The sequence below is a fragment of the Chionomys nivalis genome, chromosome X (genome assembly GCF_950005125.1).
Source record: "Chionomys nivalis chromosome X, mChiNiv1.1, whole genome shotgun sequence".
Taxonomy (NCBI): Eukaryota; Metazoa; Chordata; class Mammalia; order Rodentia; family Cricetidae; genus Chionomys; species Chionomys nivalis.
In genome coordinates this window covers 62,965,803-62,987,749 of record NC_080112.1, presented here as the reverse complement: position 1 = coordinate 62,987,749, position 21,947 = coordinate 62,965,803, and the positions used below count along the sequence as shown (strand labels likewise).

General features: G+C 42.0%; 2 protein-coding genes and 1 pseudogene across 7 annotated transcripts in view; 2 read left to right on the top strand and 1 right to left on the bottom strand.

Annotated features, from left to right (window-relative positions):
* Positions 1–19,327, bottom strand: part of Apoo (apolipoprotein O) — an 85,095-nt gene extending 65,768 nt beyond the window's left edge. For 4 of the 6 annotated variants that reach the window (XM_057759079.1, XM_057759076.1, XM_057759078.1 and 1 more), the window contains exons 1-4: positions 19,229–19,327; positions 7,326–7,433; positions 4,606–4,725; positions 1,071–1,125 (exon numbers count right to left, since the gene is read on the bottom strand). In XM_057759079.1, the coding sequence (XP_057615062.1) occupies positions 1,071–1,125; positions 4,606–4,725; positions 7,326–7,433; positions 19,229–19,237 (292 nt within the window). In that variant the 5' untranslated portion in view covers positions 19,238–19,327. Of the gene's footprint in view, positions 1–1,070; positions 1,126–4,605; positions 4,726–7,325; positions 7,434–17,058; positions 17,123–17,527; positions 17,604–19,228 lie in introns of those variants that run through there. The other 2 variants (XM_057759081.1, XM_057759082.1) reach the window with 2 other exon arrangements.
* LOC130867290 (60S ribosomal protein L11-like) lies at positions 13,022–13,494 on the top strand (annotated as a pseudogene).
* A 2,445-nt stretch (positions 19,328–21,772) lies between the features above and the next one.
* Positions 21,773–21,947, top strand: part of CXHXorf58 (chromosome X CXorf58 homolog) — a 29,829-nt gene continuing 29,654 nt past the window's right edge. The window contains exon 1 of the mRNA XM_057759075.1: positions 21,773–21,888. Coding sequence (XP_057615058.1) covers positions 21,773–21,888 — 116 coding nt within the window. The remainder of the gene's footprint in view (positions 21,889–21,947) is intronic.

The window sequence follows — 21,947 nt, the reverse complement described above, 5'->3', positions numbered from 1 at the left end:
CATCAGATGTCATTCTCCGTACCACCCTTGCTATCTCATCCTCGGGCACCTTGTATTTCAGCATTCATGTGAGTATATTCTCCCCACATGGAACATATGTCCCCTCATGGTGGATTGCTTAGGCATGTTTTAAGACTGCACCTAAAGCCAAAGCCTAGCGTCTTCTGACTACGTGCCTTAGCTGTGACTGCTGGAAAACGGACTCACTGTCTTGGCATAATGAAATGCTTCTTCCTAAGAATCTTTGTAGTAACTCTGTGTTCAGGAGGCGAAAAACGAATATCTCAAATAATGCCAGCTGCCATTGATCAGTGGGAAATGACAGGTTATCAGTAAGAGTAACTCCTCAGTCTTATTCCACTGTGAGAGCAAACCCCTGGGAAAGCAAGACCCTGATATGCTGAGATGCCCTAAAGAGAATAGAAGCTCAATTCCTTCCTGCATCTAGATTTGTACACCCTCTTTTTAAAGTTTTTTGTCTTTGTTTTTTGCTTTTTGGTTTTTTTTTGGGGGGGGGGGGGGCGGGCATGACAGGATCTCTATATATAGTTCTAGCTGCTCTAAAGCTCACTATGTAGAAAAGGCTCCCTTGAAATTGCAGAGTTCCATCTGCCTCTGCCTCCTGAGTACTGGGATTAAAGGCATGCACTACCACGCCTGGCCTATGCAACATTGATTAATGACAGCTAATGAATTACCATGATTCAGAAAATCTCGTGAGGAGTAAGCACACTGTATTGCATTGCAATTTTTTTTTTAGCACTGGACCTCACAGATGCTAAGAAAACATTCTGCTACTGAACTACATCCCAAGCCCTGAACATTTTTTTTTTAATTCAGGGCACAAGTACTTGCTAACCCAACAATCCTAATAACGGTTTAGAGAATCATGAACTACTACTATGAAACCAGATTCAAACATAGATTGTCTTCAGAAAACATCTACATAGCTCTAAATTCTTCATACAATTTCAATGACTCTATGGTCTCCAGCACCTATTCACGAAAACCCAGTTCAGTACTTCAATAGGATGAAGTAACTGAGTATGCCTAATTAAAACTCAGCTTACCTATTCCCCACTGGACGAAGCGTTCCACCTTGGGTTTAGTGTGGGAGTATATTTCCTAAGAAGATAAAAAGAAATAGAATGAAAAGGGTTTGTCAATTGGAAAGCAGCAGAGTAAATATACTTGTCTTTACTGAATAAATTACCATTATTAACACTGTTCAGTACGAGGGATAAATCTGGGGCCTCCAGTAGGCTAAGCATATACACTACCACTGAGCTACACCTCCAGCTATTAAGTTTTTAAACTAAGGGATCCCGTTTCAGTTTTATTGCTTTCTTTTCTCTTCTGTAATTTCCCTTTCACTAGTAGCCTGGTCATCAGCATGCTTTACTACTGTCATGGGAAGCAAAGACTTGAAGTAAAATGGTTTGACAACCTACTCTTCTCACTCCTGAGACTGAAGGAAATAAGAAGACAGAAAATTGAGTGGCTAGAGAGCTCAATGGTTAAGAGAACACACTTGTTTTGCAGAGTCAAGGGTTCAATTCCCAACAGCCATGTCAAGTGGCTGACAACTACGTAATTCAAGCACCAGGAGGATGCAATGCCTCTGTTCCTCGCAGGCACCTGAAGGCAGGTGCACATAGCCACACACGTAGACACAGACACACACATTTAAAAATGACAAAAAAATCCTAAAATAAGGGGCTGGAGAGATGGTTCAGCAGTTAAGAGCACTGATTGTTCTACCAGAGGTCCTGAGTTCAATTCCCAGCAACCAAATGGTGGCTTACAACTATCTCTAATAAGATTTGGTACCAACTTCTGGCCTGAGGGACACATGCAGGCAGAACATTGTATACATAATAAATAAACCTTTTTTAAAAATCCTAAAATAAGACAAAATTGATATTCTTGGTAATCAGAGGTGATCATTTCCCCATTAGGTTATTAACACCATCTTTCAAATTAAGTTTATTTTATGATTTGCAATACTTTTAGAGCCTACATTTGGAAAATGCTTCTTTGAAGCAGGAATGGACAGCTTTACTGAGACCAATGAGTTGATAACTCAATTTTAAAAATACATCCCAATTCTAAAGTAAACAAACTTATCATCATTCTCCTAACAATACAATGGTTTTGAGGAGCTAGAGACGTACCTCAGTGGCAAAGTGCTTACCTAGCATGAGTAAGGAACTGAGTTTCATCACTAGCTCTGGCCAGCAAACAAATATATAAGTCCCCACCCCCAAACAAAATAAAATTGTAAATAATAAAATGGATTAAACATAGGCTGGAGCAATGGGTTTGATTGCCAGGACCTGCGCGGTGGCTCACAGCTATCTGTAAGTACAGTCCCAAATGTTGAGTGTGGAGGAGGATGTAAAGAACTAACATCACTTCATTATAAATCAACTATTTTTTAGACAAGATCTCCTAAGTAAATTGGGAGCATGGAGACCATGGAAGAGGGTAGAAGAGATGGGGAGAGGAAGGGAGGGAAGCGAAGAAAAATATATAACTCAATAAAAACAATAAAAAAAATCAACTATGTTTTAAGTTTGACTATACCTTTTTCCATCTATAAGAAGAAAAAAAAGAGGGCTAGAGATATGGCTCAGTTGTTAAGAACACTTGTGGTACAGGCATGAAGTCTGGAGTTCAGATCCCAGCTCCCACATAACAAGTCAGCTATCCCCAAAACACCTGTAACTCCAGCTCTGAGCAATCTGATGCTCTCTTCTAGCCTCCACGCGTGCAGACACTCTCACAGGTGCACATAATATGCTCACACACACACACACAAATAATAAATGAATCTTTAAAAACAGAAAAAAACTACACATCAAAGTCTAGAGGAACAGTCTATTTCTTTTGCTGGACTAATTATTTTGCCATTTTCAAGAAAGAACAAGAAATTTTCTGATCTAAAAATTTAAAAAAAGGCCAGGAATTAGAAATATTTCTTTTCATGAAGAAATCAACGTACCTAATAAAGCCATCCTAATTACAAAAAATTTTCCCCGTTTATCAGTACTAAAATAAGCATGTTGATAACTAGCATATGATGTCGACAGACATTTTGTTGCACTGAGTATCACAGAAAAAAAGTACTAAAAAAAAAACCTCAGGTTGAAAGGCAAACAAACAAAGTCCTTTTTTTCTAAGACAGGGTCTCCTTACATAGCCCAGGCAGGCTTCAACCTTGCAGCAACCATCCTGCTTCAGCATCTTTAGTGTTGGGGTCACAGGCATGTGCCACCACAGCCAGCTGACAAATTGCTTTCATTACAGAACTAGGCTGGGGACTAGCTCAGCGGTAAGGTGTGTGTGCAGCATTGGTGATGGAGCTCCTGGGCTTTTTGTCCTCAGCTGTGTTCAGCAACAGGACAGACGCGATGAAGCAAGCTGCCAGGTCAGACATGCTGAATCTTTCCCAGTAAGACTGGTGCTACACAGATTACTAAATATGGGTTAGGCAAAATGTGAGAATTAGCCATTAAGAGGCTAGAACTAATGGGCCAAGCACTGTTTAAAAGAATACAGTTTCGGGGGCTGGAGAGATGGCTCAGTGGTTAAGAGCATTGCCTGCTCTTCCAAAGGTCCTGAGTTCAATTCCCAGCAACCACATGGTGGCTCACAACCATCTGTAAAGAGGTCTGGCGCCCTCTTCTGGCCTTCAGGCATACACACAGACAGAATATTGTATACATAATAAATAAATAAATATTTAAAAAAAAAGAATACAGTTTCTGTGTAATTATTTCGGGGTATAAGCTAGCCAGGCGGCCAGGAGCCGGGTGACAGGAACGCAGCCCTCCACCCCCACTACAGTCAGCCGTGGGTTTCTTTCCTCTGGAGCCATCTACCTTGTTTTATTAAGATGGAATCTCTCACTGGGATCTGGGTCTTGCTGATTAGGCTAGGCTAGCTGGCCAGTGAGCTCCAGGGATCTACCAAACTGTTACCCTATCACTGAGATTGCAAGTATATGCCATCACAACCTACCTTTTAGTGGATACTGGGGCCTGAACTCAGGTCCTCACTCAGTAACTGAGTCATCTCACCAGGCCATCATTACAATTTCGATATACATTTTTTTGTTATTTTCATTTCTTTCAATTAATGTCCCATGTTATTACTTTATACTACAAACCAACAAGGTAATTATTTGCCCTCTGCTCTCCAGTCAAGGTGCCACAACCCTTCTGGTGAGAGGGAAATTCCTCTTGCTGCCACCAGGATGCCGGATTTCACTGTATCTGCTCTCTGGTTAGAACTGAAGAACACTTATAAATTAGACATTCTTAACTTAGGACTCACTATTACACCTTTTTCTAAAAACATGCAGTCAGGGCTGGGCATGATAGCTTACATCTGTAATTCTAGCACCTATGCTGGTCAGTAAGGCAGGAAGATCACCAGCCAGTCTGAGGACAACACAGTAAATTCCAGGCCAACCCTACAGAGTGAGATCCTAAGAACCTCAAATAAATAAATAAATAGAAATTAATTAGTAAATAATGAAACTAAAAATTAAAACATACAATCAATATAGACTTTTCACTATTAACTGTTAAACAGCTGTACCTGACACCAACTTGTATATGGCTCACAATGATGTCGGAGTTGCGAGAAGTTTTCTTCAAGTTGAGTCCTTGGCTCCTCCACATATTTAGATTGACCCTCAGGAACTGAGTAGAGTGAAAGCTACACATATTAAAAACAAAAAAGTATATGCTATGAGATCATGCAACATGATCAATTTTATAGGTTAGCATCACTAATAACTTATAAATTACGGTTACATTCAGGGTTGTACGCAACCTCTAACTTTACTTCAGATGATCTTTGTACCTTGTTCCCTCAGTAAGGATAAGGACAAGAGGGCAGGACTACAAAGGGCCCTGTCTTCTCCCTATCTACTCTATCTATTGTTTTGTTTTGGTAGTGTGGGGTAATTATTGAACCTAGGGCCTCAGGCACGCAAGGCAAGCACCTCCAGTCCCCTCGATACACTTTACAGAGTGGTAACTGGTATTTTACCTCAAACTTAAAGTGGAAAACATTCTACTGCTCTAAAGAGTGAACGGAGGTTTATTTGCGGGGAGGGCACAGGTCATGGTGCATATGTAGAACCCTGAAACAGCTTTCTGGAAGTCAGGGCGCACTGTGGCAGTCTGAAGACAACTTTCTGAGTCAGGTTTCTCCTACCGTCTGGGTCTCAGGGATCGAACTAAGTCATCCAGCTTGGCAGCAAATGTTTTTATTATAACTGAGTCATATTACCAGCCGTTGAGTTTTGTTTTGTTTTGTTAAGAAAAAAGCTGAGAGGAATTGAAGAAAAACTGGCTACCTGGATCAAATATCAGAATGCTACTGATCAAAGCAGGTGAGCAAATCCATTGTCTACCTAGAAGAGTCTTTTCAGTAGGTACTACTAGTTCTAAAGCCTGAGAGGAGAGGAAAGGAAAAGGGCCGATAACAAGCTTCACATAAACACCATTCAGGAAACCTTGCCGGGCCACTACTGACTTCTGTACAACATTTTATTACAAGGTAACAGAAATTGAATAAAATAAAAAAAATCCAAATAATTTCTGTGAGGTACAGACAAAAAAAAAGAATATAAATACGAAGAGAAGATGTCTTAGTTCATTGATCTATTATATACAAATATTTATTTAAGCATCTCTAATCTTGCTAGGAACCAGGAAGAACCCAGGCATTTAAATACTTTGAAAGAAAAATGTGAAAAGTTTTCTTAGCTTGATAAGCAGTCCAGACTCAGGCAGGCCCCTCTGAAAAGTGAGTCGTCCAGAGCCCCACCTGGACAATGTGCAGAGAGTGAAAGATTTTGGGAACCTGAGTCCAAATAGGATGTCTTCTCCAAACCCTCCTCTCAGTGCTCTGGGAAGCATACAGAAGAGGAGAGCTGTAAGAGCCAGAGGGGATGGAAGATTCCAAGAAACAGTGTCTTTCAGACACTGTATGGCTGAAGCACACATGAACTCAGCATGCATAGTGTAATGATTGTTCTGTCTCTTTAAGACACAAACCACACCCACTCCCTCCCCCATCAGCTGAGACAGGCTCATCTTCAGCTTCCAGAGTTCTCTCTCAAAGAGGCAGCTTCCGTCTCTGCCTTCTCTCTTCTCTTCCTCTCTCTCTCTCCTCTCTCTCTCTCTCTCTTTCTCTCTCTCTCTCTCTCTCTCTCTCTCTCTCTCTCTCTCTCTCTCTTTCTCTCTCTCCCCCTCTCTCTGTTCTTCTCCCTTTCTCCCCTCCTTTCCATAACCACTAAATAAATATCCAATGGCGTGCCTATCCATCTGTCTCTTGCCCGCTGCCAGGGACCAGCCACCTTCGGAGATCTGCCACGTGGTCTTGTGCACACGCAGTCCCTGCCTGGGATCTCATCTTGGGACCCGCTGCCCCCTGCCTGCCACTGCTGCTTGGGAACCTGCAACATTTTTAATAATCCATTACACATAGGGCCTGCACAGGTTCAAGCTGAGAGAAGGAAGTAGACACAGGCCCCCATCCCTAATCAAGAAGCTATCTCCAACTGACTACCTCTTGCAAAGAAAAAATTAGTTCTCTCCAATGGAGTCTCACTGAGGATTAAATACACTTAAGGGCAGGTCCCATGCCTTGCAGTGGATGACCAACACAAAATAAATTCAATGATATTTTTATAGACTTTTGTCCCATATTGTTTCATTTGGTCATTTTTTTTTACTTTTGCTTGTATATTATGGTTTCTGATTTTGTTTTTAATGTAGAGAGAATGGTTTTTCTTTGCTGTTTTTAATTATAGCTTGCTTGGATTTTTTTGTTTGCCTACCTGTCTTCTCAAGAAAGAGAAGTGTAGAGTTGGATGGGTGGGAAGGAGGAAAGGATCTGGGAGGAGTTGGGGGAGGGAAAACAGTGAATAGAATATATTGTACGAAAAAAAGTCAATAAAATAATAAGTACTTACTAAGAAAATGGAAAAGTGAGCTTTGCTTACAATCTGGGATAGAGTAAGCTCTCCACTAAAAACTATATCTATGAGCTATTCCTAGCAACATTCAACTATCATCTATGGAAAAATCAGAGTTCAGAAGTTTTCCACAGAGAAAACAAACTCTCAGGAAATGTATGTCTTCCTTTCAAATATTGTCTAAGTATGCTAAGGGTATATGTTAATATCCAGTACCTCAAAGAGTAGAATAAACTACAAACCTTTTATCATCTTGATACATAATTTACAAAAATTCTCCTAACTAAATCTGATGTTAATTATGTACCAGACAGTATCAGCACATTACCTCATCAACCTTCATGTAATTTTTGTGAGCTGAGTCCTTTTTCGGTGCTGCATAGACTCTGAAGGTGAGCAGGCTCAGGCTGGCTGGCCCCACACATCTCTGAATTACCTGAAATACAAAAGCAATTTTAAATCTTTTGTCCATGGTACATACAAAGCACTACAAGGTAAGCAGGCCGATAACCTCAGACATTCCCACTCAGAAAAGCTTACTGTCCTTTCTGAAACGTAAATGCATTTCTGAAATTTAGAAGACGTCAAAACTTAAGCATATATTCTAAGAGGTCAAGTTTCAAGATTTTATCTTAATTTCCCAAAGATAAAAGTTCTAAAGCCTTCAACTAAAAAATTAAAAAAGACACCAGGCAAAAGCTAGGCAAATTGATACCAATCTATATTCAATATATTACATCTCTGAAAAACATCTAACTCATCATTTTATCACACACACCTGCCTTTCTTTCTCTACAGCGTGTCTCAGGAATAGTGACAACCTCACCAGAAAAACTGAGCTCATTTGAAATTCACTCCCAAAATGTAATAGCTCAACATTAACTACAATCATTATGCTATGCAATAGATCTTTCCAACTGTATCTTCCTAAAATTTTGTATTATTTGACTGATAGATAACCTTCCTCAATCCAAATCCCAGACACTGGTTGCTACCATTCTCCTATCTGCTTCTATCAGTTCAGTATTTTTAGATTACATTTAAATAAAGGGAAAATATGAAATAATGAACAAGTTACTTCCATTTAGACACACTATAATACATATTTCAAAGCATCATATATATACATATATATTAAATACATGCCTTTTCCCCATTTAAAATTAAAAATAAGCAGCTGGTGGTAGCCCACACTTTTAATCCCAGCACTCAGGAGATAGAGGCAGATATGAGTTCAAGGCCAGCCTGGTCTACAGAATGAGTTCCAACACAGTCAGGGCTACATAGTAAAACCCTCTCTTAAAAAACTAGAAAAAAACAAAAATAAATTAAAATTAAATCCCAAGGTCATCGTCACTACCAACAACACAGACTTCTTGAGTACAAGGTCAATCCTGGGCTACAGAGTATGATCAAGGTCAGCCTAGGCCTCCAAGCCAGGCCCTGGCTCTAACAAAAACCAAAAAGACTCAGGCACAGATTAACTCTTCAGCTCTTGCCACAAGAGTAGATTTCTGGAAGTCAGCCAAGATAATGAATCTGGCAAGGTCATAAGCATTCAGATCATAATAGGTACACAGAAAACTAAGCTATTTTTGCTGCTTCTCAAGTTAAAGAGTACTGTCCAGAATTCAGCAACTTGGGGACACTACAACCCAGTAAAATTGCTTTGAAAAAAAATCGAAAACTCAAGTTAAATAGGATGCCTCCAATTTCCCAAAGCCCAGACAACTTGCCTTCTAACTCTCTGGAGTATCCAATGGATAGACTCTTCCATTTTTAAGTAGGGGACCTGTGCTGGTTTCATGTTAATTTGATACAAGCTACAGTCATTTAAGAGATGGGAGCCTCAACTGATAAAATGTGTCCAGAAGATCAGGCTGCAGTTTAGCCTGTGGGGCATTTTCTTAATTAGTGACTACTGTGGATGGGCCCAGCCCATGGGGCCACCCCTAGGCTCTCTAAGAAAACAGGCTGAGTACACTATGGAGAACACGCCAGTAAGCAGCACCCCCCCATGACCACTGCATCAGCTCCAGCCTCCAGGTTCCTGCCCTGGCTTCCTTCAGTGACAGACCACAGTGTGGAAGTGTAAGCCTAATAAACCCTTTCCTCCCCACCTTGCTTTAGATCGCACTGCTTCAGCACAATGATAACTCTAAGGAAGACAAGGCCCTTTATTTATTCTCCCAGATGCATACCTTTCATCTTACTAGGCTTTCCATTTAAATTGTGTTGCTCTATCCTTTTCAACAGAAGGCCTTTTTGTGTGCCTATGGACAGGTGGGGTTTCAGAATCATTGGAGGACTGTTTTAAAAGCAAAGATTCCAGCACCTTCCCCTAAAGAGTCTGACTCAGTAAATCTAAAGGAACCCATTAACATATTCCCACCACAAGCCAAGTTTCAGAAACCACCATTCTACAAGATGCTTAGGGAACAGACACTCACCATAAGCTGGGCTGCACAATCAAGTGCACTTATTTTTAAGAACATTTTAAAGACAATGAACTGAAATGAAAATTGCCCAAAACATTAAAAACAATAGCATGATTAATTTATACTCCCAAAAACTCTCCCATCTTAATCAAGGTACAACTAATTTTGTCCTCTTCCTTCTCCTCCTTTCCTGGGGGTGGAGGGAGTACTAGGGATTACGGCCAGGGGCTTGTGCATGCTAGAAAGTGCTCTATGCAGCACTAGAGTGCATCCCCAGCCCTGACCGACACTCCACTCTAATACTCAATGACTACCTTAACCTCTAACAGCCTTCTACCTCCCGCCAGGAACAAATCTGGTTTAGCTTTCTAAGACTGATTTCTTTGTTGTGAGGGAGTTACAGGCTCTTGCAAGTCACCTGATGTGGGTTCTGGGCACCAAACTCTGATCTTCTGAAAGAACAGCACGTGCTTTTAACTGCTGAGCCCCTCTTCAGCACTTTTTCTTTCCTTTGTTCTTTTTGTAACAATTTCTGGAGTTTTGTTTTATGGTGGTGGTGATACTGAGACTAGACCTCAGGCCCTCAGGCTCGCTAGGGAAACTCTCTACCCAGTTTATAAGAATCTAGGGCTTTAGCCGGGCGGTGGTGGCGCACGCCTTTAATCCCAGCACTCAGGAGGAAGAGGCAGGTGGATCTCTGGGAGTTTAAGGCCAGTCTGGTCTACAGAGCGAGTGCCAGGACAGGCTACAAAGCTACAGAAAAACCTTGTCTCAAAAACAAAACAAAAGAAAAAAAACCAAAAAGAACAAAAAAAAAAGAATCTAGGCCTTTGCACATAAAAGACAAAATACTCGGCCAACTGGATTATATTTCCAGTCCCTAACTTTATTTTAAAATAAGCAGAAATCACAAAAGTATGTATAGCTTTTATTTAGCAAAGTCACCCAACAGACTTGATGTTTGGAGTCAGTGTTAATGGGAATAGCCTCTGTAAAGAGAGTAAAAGAAACCAAAGGTTTAAAACATGAGGATGATTTTTTAAACACATCACAATCTTTGCAGCTTTATCTACAGAAACTATATGGGATTCCATTTAACAGCTGTTATTTTGTAATATTAAAAATAATTTCAATCAAGTTTTTTGTTGGTTTTGATTTTTTTTTTTTTTTTTTTTTTTTTTTTTTTTTTTTTTTGGTTTTTCGAGACAGGCTTTCTCTGTAGCTTTGGAGCCTGTCCTGGAACTAGCTCTTGTAGACTGGGCTGGCCTCGAACTCAGAGATCTACCTATCTCTGCTTCCCAAGTGCTGGGATTAAAGGCATACGCCACCACTGTGTGGCAACTATAACCTAATCGATTATAAGCAATTTGATTGCAAAACTTGTATGAGCAAATCTATAATGTTTCATTTTTATTTTCAAGTATCTCCCTATTTGGCCCAAACTGGCCTTGAAAGCTCCATCCTCCTGCCTCTAGATCCTGAGTGCTAAGATTATGAGCATGTACCATCATCATACCTGGTTCTATTGCCTTAATTATTGCATTCTAGCTATTTTATCACTTGGCTGACTGTCACATAACCTGTACACTAAAATGCACAGCTCTTTCCAAAGTTATATAAAAGCATATTAAATCCCTGTGGGAAATAAATATTACCTGAACATTTTAAAAGTAAATGTCTTTGTCTCGAAAAACCAAAAAAAAAAATAAAAATAAAAATAAAAAAATAAATAAAAGTAAATGTCATTTAAAATTAGATATTCTTATATTTACAAAAGGAGGCATACCCATGTTTTTCCCAAAAATGTTATACCAATTCTTTGATTATTCGTCTTGTCTCCAATAGCTTCCATTCTCAAAGCATTTATCCATTTGAAATAGAATGCTCCTATGACTAAGGGTGCAATATAGTTCAGTAGTAGTAGGGTACATGCCCAGTATGCTTCAAGACCCTAGGTTCCATCTTCTGCACCACACACACTAAAAACCTGTTCTTTTGACTTTCCAGTCTTAAGAGGTAAAAATCTGAAATGAGGGAGCTGGAGAGATGGCGCAGTGACTAAGAGCACAGGATGTTCTTCCAGAGGATCCAGGTTCCATTCCAAGCTCCCAGGCAGCAGCTCACAACTGTCTATAACTAGTTTCAGGGATCTAACGGTCTCTTCTGCTCTCCGGACACCAGGCACACACATAAGAGCACAGACATGCAAGCAGGCATAACACAATTTTTAACATGTGAAATGGACTTTTTTCAAGTCTATGAAAACTGACCACACTTTCAAGGCTATTCTTGTTCTAAATAATTAACATAAAGTCAAAAGATAAAATGTGAATTTTTAAGGTAAAACAAACTAATAAAAATAATCAACAATCTGGTCCAAATAACATTACACAGGTATCCGTCAAAACATATTAACAATTTCTTTAATCTGAATTAAAAATAAAGAGAAACATTTCAGCTGGGCGCTGGTGGCGCACTCGGGAGGCAGAGGCAGGCAGATCTCTGTGAGTTCGAGGCCAGCCTAGTCTACAAGAGCTAGTTCCAGGACAGGCTTCAAAGCTACAGGAAAACCTTGTCTCGAAAAACCAAAAGAGAGAGAGAGAGAGGGAGAGAGAGAGAGAGATTTCAAATCCACTCACAACTCTAGAAGCATCAAAAACAGACTACCTCTCCCTATAACAGGAGCTCAATGGGGATGTCTGTGTCACACAGTGCTCCCCACCAGCTCTGTATGCAAACAAATGTTCTGTTCTACCACTGAGCTATATCTACCTCTATCCCTGCCCAGCTTTTCTATGATGGGCACACATCCAACACAAGAGAGACTCGCTCTGGGTAGGGGGTGAAAGGGGGGTAGACAATAGACATGTGGTTGCTATCTGTACCTTTTGGACTTTTGAAAGGAAATATTTCAGTATTGGTTATAAAATTTTTTAAAAAATACGTATTTTCGAGACTTTGCTTTACCTCCCTTTCATCCACCCCCATCCACAGCCGGCGGGGCCAATGAGGGCGCTCTTGCCGGTGGGTGGAGGAGGTCAGAGCCTGCGATGCTGGTGGTACTGAGACAGACAGGGTTGTGAGGCCCGCAGACGCAGGGCTTGCCCGCCCGCCTTGTAGAAAGCCGTGTGGAGTCACACCTGATGGCGATGTGTAGAGAGCTGCGTGGAGTCTCATGGTGCTGGCTCCAGCCCTCCGCGATCCCGAAAGCAAGTGCTCTCTGTGATAATCAACTCCTAATATCAACTAGGCCTGACTTATGCTATTATCACGCAATGATTGTCAGCTGCTTGCATATGCGTGGACCTATGAGCAGTGCCCACCTGGCAATCCAGGATTGGTAGCCCATGCCTACTTAAGGGCTGGGAGAGGTTTGCCCTGGGAAAGAGGAAAAGAGAGAGGAAGAGAGGAAAAGAGAGGGAGAGAGTGAGAGTGAGTGAGTGAGAGAGGGAGAGAAAGAGAAGGGAAAAGACTGCTGTGAATAAAGTCCTGAAATAAACTGCTTAGCAAGAAGAGCTCCGGTGTGTCGTGCGTCCTCCTTGCTGGCCGAGGGGGACCGTGACACCGCCTGTCGCAGCCCATTCAGCAAGATCAAGGTGAAAAGGAGAACCCCATGTGGGAACTTCGCATCCACAAGCTCTGCCTCAATATCTGTGTTGGGGAGAGCGAGGACAGACTGACCCGGGCAGTCAAGGTTTTGGAGCAGCTCACAGGTCAGACATCTGTCTTTTCCAAAGCTAGGTACACACCATCAGGTCCTTCGGCATCAGGAGAAATGAAAAGATTGCTGTTCACTGCACTGTCCGTGGAGCCAAGGCAGAAAAAATTCTGGAGAAAGGCCTGAAGGTGCAGGAGGATGAGTTGCGGAAAAATAACTTCTCAGATACTGGGAACTTTGGCTTTGGGATTCAAGAACACATTGACCTGGGCATCAAATATGACCCAAGGCCAAACACAGAATCAGCAAAGAGGAAGCCATGCGCTGGTTCCAGCAGAAGTATGATGGGATCATCCTTCCTGGCAAATAAATTTTATCCAAAAGGCCAATAAAATTTTTCTCAGAAAAAAATACGTTATTTTCTAAGTGATGTTGATAAATCATATACAGCCAGAATTTATCGCCACCATTTATACAGCATATAAAAAAATGAAACTTACTTTTTATATGTAATCACAGCTTCCATTTCTAAATGCCTCTGATCAAAATGTAAGCCTATAAGAAATTCATTTTCCATCTATTTAAAATGACAAAAAAAGCAGAGCTGGAGAGATGGCTCAGTGGTTAAGAGCACTAGTTGCTCTTCCACAGGACCCAGGTTTGATTTCCAGAACAGCTCACAATTGTTTGTAACTCCAGTTCCAGGGGACTGGATGCCCTCTTCGGGTTTCCACATAGTGTACATACACACATCCAAGCAAATACTCTAACACAGGAAATTATAAATAAATCCTTAAAAAAAGAACAAAAGCCTATCGTAAAATGACATTTGTCTTAAAAAGTAGTGGAGGTAGACTGTAGTATAATTCCATGGATGTTTTTAAAAGGTCACGCCAAGGGCATATATAGGTATACTAAGGAACGAGCATAGAAAGATGCACCCCATGGTTGCCTAGGAGTGGGGCTATTAATGGTGATTCTTTAGCATTATCTATATGTCTTGAAGTTTTGAGGTGAGTACTGATTTGTTTACAACACAGAAAGGAATAAAACTAGCTGACTCCTGAAGATATTCTAAAGAATATACCACAAAGTATGAAGATCCTTCCAAATGAAGGATAATAATTACTTTATAAATACATTAATCAGTGACAGAGCTTTAGGAATTAAATATATTGAGAAGGTAATTAAATCCATGTTCTCAAGATGTCTGTTTTGATAGACACTATTTGGATGTACAAATACAGACCACAATCACTTCAGTCTAACTCACAGCACTGGGGACTATAAAGCTCAGGTTCACAGTATAGGCCAGGCGGGTCTTCCGGCAACATCTTCCCTAGTACTGGAGACCCAGATATACACCATTAACACCAACAAAGCCAATACTTCAAAGGTGTGGTGGCACTTGGAGTCTGAGAAGGACCAGTTACAGACCAGCCTGGGTTACACAGTGAATTCCAGACCAGGGGAGGAAGAAAGGGGAAAGAAATAGGCAATGTTCACACTATGAACCGCATCAGTTACAGGTCAACCTGGAACTGTAAGACAATGAATTCCAGGATAGTCTGGGCTAAAGAGTAAGACTCCCAACAGAAAGAACCGAACAGAACAGAACACAACACAACAGGAAGGGAGGAAACGAGAGAAGAAAGAAATAGGAAAAGTTTTGCCGGGTGGTGGTGGCGGCGCACGCCTTTAATCCCAGCACTCAGGAGACAGAGGCAGGAAGATCTGAGTTTGAGGACAACCTGGTCTACAAGAGCTAGTTCCAGGACAGGCTCCAAAAGCTATAGAGAAAACCTGTCTCGAAAAAAACTAAAAAAAATAAATAAAATAAATAAAAAAAAATAGGAAAAGTTTACACTATAAACCCCAAAAAGAAAAAATACCTTCTAGGCACAGTGAGTGACACCTGACTATAATCCTACCATTTAGGAGGTGAAGGCAGGAAACTCAAAACAGTTCAAGGCCAAAAGCTGGAGAGAGGTCTCAGTGGTTAAGAGCTCTTGCTGCCCTTGTAGAGAACCTGGGTTCAGTGTCTAGCACCACATGGTGGTTCAGAGGTGCCCATGATTCCAGTTCCAGGAGATTCAGTACCCTCCTCCAACCGCCACGAGCACTAATCTTGCACATGGTGCGGGTAGCTACACGCAGGCAGAATACTCATACACATAAAATAATATAAATAAGTCTAAAATAATTTAATCATTCAAGGACAGTTAGTCATAGCTATGCAGAAAGACTGAAGCTGCTCTGGGCTATTTGAGACCTGCCTAAACCAAAAAAAGAAAAGGAAAAGAGGAAAAAAGGTACTTTTTGGTTTTGCAAACAGAACTATTTATGAGAAGCTTTCAATTCTGCAGTTTTGTGCCAAAGTAGCTGATATTTCCTAGTTCTTCTGTATCTACTATAAAGACCATAAGTCTTAAAAGAAAACAAAAAAATGAGGCTTAAAAAAAGATGTTAACATCTTTTCCTCACAGAAAACCATTTTATTTTCTTTGGGGGCAGGGGCAAATATCACTACAAAATTACACCAATAAAGCAAAGAAAATACATTTCATCTGTAATTGTTCCATTTTTTTAACCCTGTAAAAACAGCTATCTGATTCTGTCAAATAGACATAGAAAAGTAAGAAACTTGTGTAAGCCTGGCAGTGGTGGCGCACACCTTTAATCCCAGCACTTGGGAAGCAGAGGCAGGTGAATCTCTGTGAGTTCGAAGCCAACCTGGTCTACAAGAGCTAGTTCCAGGACAGGCTCCAAAAAAAAAAAAAAAAAACTTGTGTAACAAGCAGGAAAAAAATCTAATCTACATGGGAAGTATAAAGTAGAAAAAGACAAGATCTCCTGAGTAAATTGGGAGCATAGGGACCTTGTGGGAAGGTTGAAGCGGGGAGGGGAGAGGCAGGGAGGGGAGCAGAGAAAAAATGTAAAGCTCAATGAAAAAAAAAAATCAATAAAAAATGGGCTTTTATAACTCCAAAAAAATAAAATAAAAAGGAAACAATGATCAGAGTTTAAACATTACCCATAACAAGTTACACACATTGAACTTCCTTATACTATAGTACAACACCGATACTATCTAGCCCAGTACCTTCCGAGCTGGCAATTCCCAAAGCCAGACCAGTCCCTACCATTTATTCTGTCCCCTCTATGTAGAGACTTATAGTAGCAAACCTCTCAGCAGAGCCTTTGCAACCCCCCTTTTTTTGGTTCTCTGGTCAGTGCCTCTTCCAAATCTTACCCTATTCATGAAATCATCAACTTCAATAGCACAGGGAACACGCACTAAGGATCTTACTAAATAAATTCTTAACTATTCAAAGTGTGATGACCAGCAGCATCAATGACACTGAGATGCTAAAATAAACAGGAGCATCTGAAGGGCCATACCACTCTAAATTTTAACAAGAGTCACACGCACATTAAAGTTTGATGGACTGTGGCTCTCAACTGCTATTACCTGGTAACACAATAAAATTTTTTTCATTCACTGACATACACGATTTTATTTCTATATAGTACATACTTATTTTTACGCATAATATAGTACTGGAGGTATACTACCAGCGGAGAATGGTAAACACCAACCCAGCTACAAACCTGTGATCTACAATGGTGACCTGCCTGAAACATACGTTGGTGCAAAAGTGTCAAAAATTGTGGAAGTAACCAATCACTATTTGATTGGAACTAAGGCCCCATATCATAAAAATGAACCCATGCCTGGCACTGCCCACGTACCCAAGAGCCTGAGGCTTGCTAGGCCCAGGGACATAGGGGAAAACTAAACACTACTGTTCTGCTAAAGAATGTAACGATAAAATAACTCCTAATAGTCTGCTGTACTCATACATCAGTGCCTTCCTCAACCATCACCAGAGAAGCTTCCTCCTGCAGCAGATGGGAACAAACACAGAGACCCATAAATGGACAATATTCAGAGAGTGACAGACCTTGGAACACTCAGTCCTAAATGGGATGTCTCCATCAAATCCCTCCCCTCAGGGTCAGGGAACCCTGTGGAAGAGGAGGAAAGATTATAAAAGCCAAAGGGGGATGAAGGACACCAAAGAAACAAGGCCTTCTAGACACAGCATAACAGACACAGATGGATTCACAGAAACTGTTGCAGCATGCACAGAGCCTGCACGGGTCTGCACCAGACGGCACACAACGCTGAGAGAAGCGGACCCAGGTTCCATCCCCAGCACCCATATGACCTCTGACAACCATCTGTAACTCCAGTTCCAGGGGATCATGTGCCCTCTTCTGGCCTCTGTGAGCACCAGGCACGTGTGTGGTACACAGACATACATGCAAGCAAAACATTAATACACATAAGATAAAAAAAATTAAAACTAAAACAAATGTTCAACACAACTAAAGACACAAAAAACAACCCCTGGAATTTCCAAAACATACCCAAAGGGGGTGGTACCAGTCAGCTGAGAACCACTGTTCTACAATCACAACATTCTTTTCCTTCCCTCTTTCTCACTCCTGTAAAAAAAAACTTTTCTGAGTCATCCATCTGTGTCAATCTTTCATTTCCATCAATTAACTTACATGTATGACGATCACGAAAGAGTTTCAAAGACCCTAGTCAATGAACACGTTCACAGACTCATGAATATACCCGACGTGGGCACTGCTGCTTGTGGTTCCACTTCCCACTACACCTCTTCCTCCCTGAAGAACCACACTGTGGTCATGAAGCCATTCCTTTCCCACGTGTTTAAGCAAAGTGATCCTGGTTAACTTAAACTAACCAGAGCCCAACATTCCCCTGGTAACTGTTATGGGGCTAGGGACAGATACCTGACCCATGTTGGTCCAATCAGACCTGAAGGAAAAACATAATCCAAGTGTGGAAGTTTTATCCTCTCCTCTTCCCCTAGTAAATGACAAAGTATTGTTACTGACAGTCAGCTTGCGACCATAAGGAAAATCGACAATGTCATAGTAAACCCAGGAGCCACGTCTTTGATGACAGTGAGCCAACAAATCAATGCATTCAGTGTCCATCCTTCCTCTGGGTTTAGGGAGTTAATTCTCCTCAGTAGTTAACAATTAGACGTTTATTACCCTAACTTCAACCAATAGAAAAAAAAAACAGTCATGGAGGAGTTACGTGACATGCCCACTATCACATAGCTAGGCACTGGCAATACCACAGCACTGGAAGGCAGAGACCATGATCTGATTTTGCAGCCCTTATTAATGCGCCCCGAACACTACAGCTGCAAGAAACTTTAAAATGGGGAGCACAATTTTGAGGTTATATTGGCACTATTCTGTGAATATTACGTTTCTTGGAGGGCTGATTTACAGATTTAGGGCTGCTTATGTGTGTTTTGTTTTGTTTTAGAAAGGGTCTCTTTTTGTAGGCCTGGTTGTCCTGGAAATCGCTATGTAAACCAGATTGGCCTCGAACTCACCTGCCTCCGCCTCCTGAGTGCTGGGATTAAAGAGTGCGAGGCCTGTGATATTTTTTATGGCAAAATATAAGTGACTTTACGAAAGAATAACTTAATGCTAAAATACAGGTTTTCGAAAGTCTTCACTGTAAATGCCTACCTTATGGTGGGCAGGTGTTAAAAAAAAAACACCTGTAAGGAAGGGGAAAGAGTCGACTTCTCCACACTGATGCTCACTAGAGCGTAAGCGACGCTTCCCACACGTAGCCTTTCCTTCCTCAGCCCCCCTGACGTCTTCGGAGGCTGACCCTCCCCCACCCACACGCCAGGTTCTGAAACCCGATCCTGCCAAGCAACCAAAGCCATAAAGGCTGCAGCGTCGGGACCTGGCCTCATCCTACCCACGAACCCAAAAGGGCATTAGCCGGGGAAGTGGGTACTATAGCGGCGTTGTAAGTGTTTCATTCGCGAAAGAACTAGCCCAAGGCCAATCCCACCCATCTAGGGTTCCAAGCCTCAACCTCACAGGTGCTGGTACCAAGCAGTGAATGAATCGCCGGGCCAGGACTTAGCCAGCCCGGAGGTGGGAAAAGCCTCGGGGGGAACCGAGTCTGATCCACAAAAAAAGGCCCCACGGGAGCGTGGGAAGGGCTCCCGGCGCCGGAGAGGGGGAGATGACAACCGTGACCCGGCTCCACTCTCTCACCTTGAACATGTCGCTGGCAGCCGCTGCTCCGGCAGGGTCACCCCTCTCTTGGTCCCGCCCAATAGAGAAAAGCGACTACGGTGGCCGGGTTAGATCCTGATTCCCTTGACCGCGAGCAGGCTGGGGCGCACGAGGTGCTGTTGCTCCCCGCCTCCCGTTCAAAAGCGCCAATCAAACACCGCTAGACGGCGCGTTACGTTGCTTAGCAACCGACATCGCCCGCGCGCGGGAGCCAGACGAACGCAAGCCCCGCCTTCTTGGCGGTTTTGCCTCCCTGAGGGCTGTTGCTAGGCGGCAAAAGGCAGGAGCTCCGTGTAGGCGGCAAGCTGTGGTAAGAGGGTGGCTCCTTGGCACTCTGCCGTGCCGCGAACCTACTTTCGCCTCCACCAACACCATTGGGCACTAGGCTGTGCCAGATGGCAGCCCTGTGAACTGAAGTAGCCAGGCGGTGGCGCCCGACGGACCCGGGAAGGCTGCACCAGCCTCTTAGGGAGAAGCTGCAGATCGACGGTGGGGCTTCGAGTTACCTCACATAAGGTTTTTTCCCTAAAAAATGTACCGTATACTGAATGTTCCTTAAATGTTTAGGTTAAACTAAATGCCCCACGTCATTTAATCGCGAAAAATTGACCTTTTTAAAAAGAAAAGTACTAAAGTGTAAATCTGATAATCAAATATTTGTCCCATTTAATACCTGTAGACGGTAAGTGATGGTATTTAACTATTTGCAAGAAAAACAAGCATTATTAAGGACGTAATTTTATTCCTCCCACACAAGCCGATAGGCACTGTTCTCATTGCCGAGTGTCCAAGGCTGCGCTGCGGAAAATCTAAAGCTAGGATCCAATTCCAGGTAGTCTGCCTTTTAAATCTCTGCGCTAGTCTCGGCAAACGCTAGCCCGAACCAGAAAGACGGTGTAGTTCGTATTTCGTTCTGCCTTTCTGTCCTAATTTGACAGAAAATGGAAGCCACATGGGCATCCTGAAGATTTGGAGAGTTGTTCAATGGAAGGTCACTGTCCTCTTATCCAAAGATAGTGCTAGAAACCACCTGCCCTTGAAGAAATTAGGGTTTTTTTTTCTGCGGAAAAAAAAAAAAAAACACAAAACAACAACAAAAACGCCCATCTGGGGCAAACTGGAGCATTCCAGTAAGAAAGTGTTAAGTTTGTCGTAATATTTGAGTTTTGACTTGGTGATATGTGGTTAAGTATTTTTTAAAGCAGGACTTGGAAGTGTTAGCAAGCTTCAGGGTGGGAAAAACGCTAAGGCTCGACCGAGTGCCAGAGCAACCCCCAAATGTTAAGGGCAGCTTTTTTCCTTCTCAACAGAATTGTATGTTCCAAGCCACCCCATCTCCGATCCCAAAGGAGAAATACTGACTAGATCCCGAAGGCTCTGCATCAGTAAGGTAATATCTTAGAAGTGCAAAGTACAGTGAGAAATCACAGCGGGAGCTCTTAGTGCCGGGGTACGTGAACCAGGGAAAGAGGGAACTGACAGTTTCGCCTCCACTAAACTCTACCTGAACTTCAGCATTTCTTCCAAGTACAGTGGAGGCAACAAGCCTCCAGTATTATTAGCAGTACCTGTGAGTGTCACCAATAGAAAGCGGAGATATTTTCACACCGCCTACAGTCACGGCAGCCAACTAAAAATATCACTTGTGCTCATTACTACAAAAGTACAGTGGTTATTAAATTTTTGTTTTATGCATAAAAAAGACACATCGTACTGCAATTTCATTTTTAAAGGGTATTTTGAAGATATAACTAAGATTTTGAGAGCTTCATCCAAACTGGAACGTAATCCTTCAAAACAGTAAAAAAAAAAAAAAAATACAGGCAGCTTCAAATAATTTCATACGTACCTGCTCACATCACCAAAGGGGCACTGAGCCGAGGGGGACGGGGGGGGGGGGGATTGAGTAATTTTGCGCAAAGTCTTACAAATAAGCAACTAAAAGAGGACTGGGGAGATGGCTCATAAAAACTGGACCAAAAACTCGACAGAAATGTGTAAAAACCCTCTGCCCGGTTTCCATAGTCAGCAAAGTACCTCCTGCCACTTTGTGAGAATGAATATCCCTGAATTACTGCTCCAAAGGGTTAGCTTCCAGAGTCAGGTGTGGTGGTGAGCGGCTGCAAATCCCAGCACGTGGAACGCTGGGACAGGAGGATCAGTTTAAGGTTCTCCTCTACTGCATAATGAGATTGAGGCCAGCCTCAGCTACAGGAGACACTGCCGCACAAGAAGAAACATTCGCTTCCACTGTAGGATGAATAGGAGGAAAAAGCTAGGAGAGAGGGGGCCAATTAGGAGGGTATGCATAGATTCACTTTCTTTCCCACAACCACATGACAGTTTAATAAAAGAACATAAACTGTAAGCGACACTAGACGCACAATGCTTTCTTTTTAAAGGGATTCTAAAATTAACACAACAATCATATGACATTTAAGTCTAGTTCAAGTGTAATAATGTGAGGATTATGATTTTAATAGCTTAATGTATGTGTGTTCAGATTACTTCTTTGTAGGGAAAATGAAAAAGTCCTCAAACACAGCAGTTACTGGTGCTCCAAAATCAGATAGTCAGCTCTCAGAAAAAAGCCACAAGACACAATCGGCACGTGCTGCAAAGATAAAGGCAAGAAAAGAGTAAGAAGTCATCTTTTTGCCTTTTGACGTTTTTTCCACAACTAGACAAATTACAAACT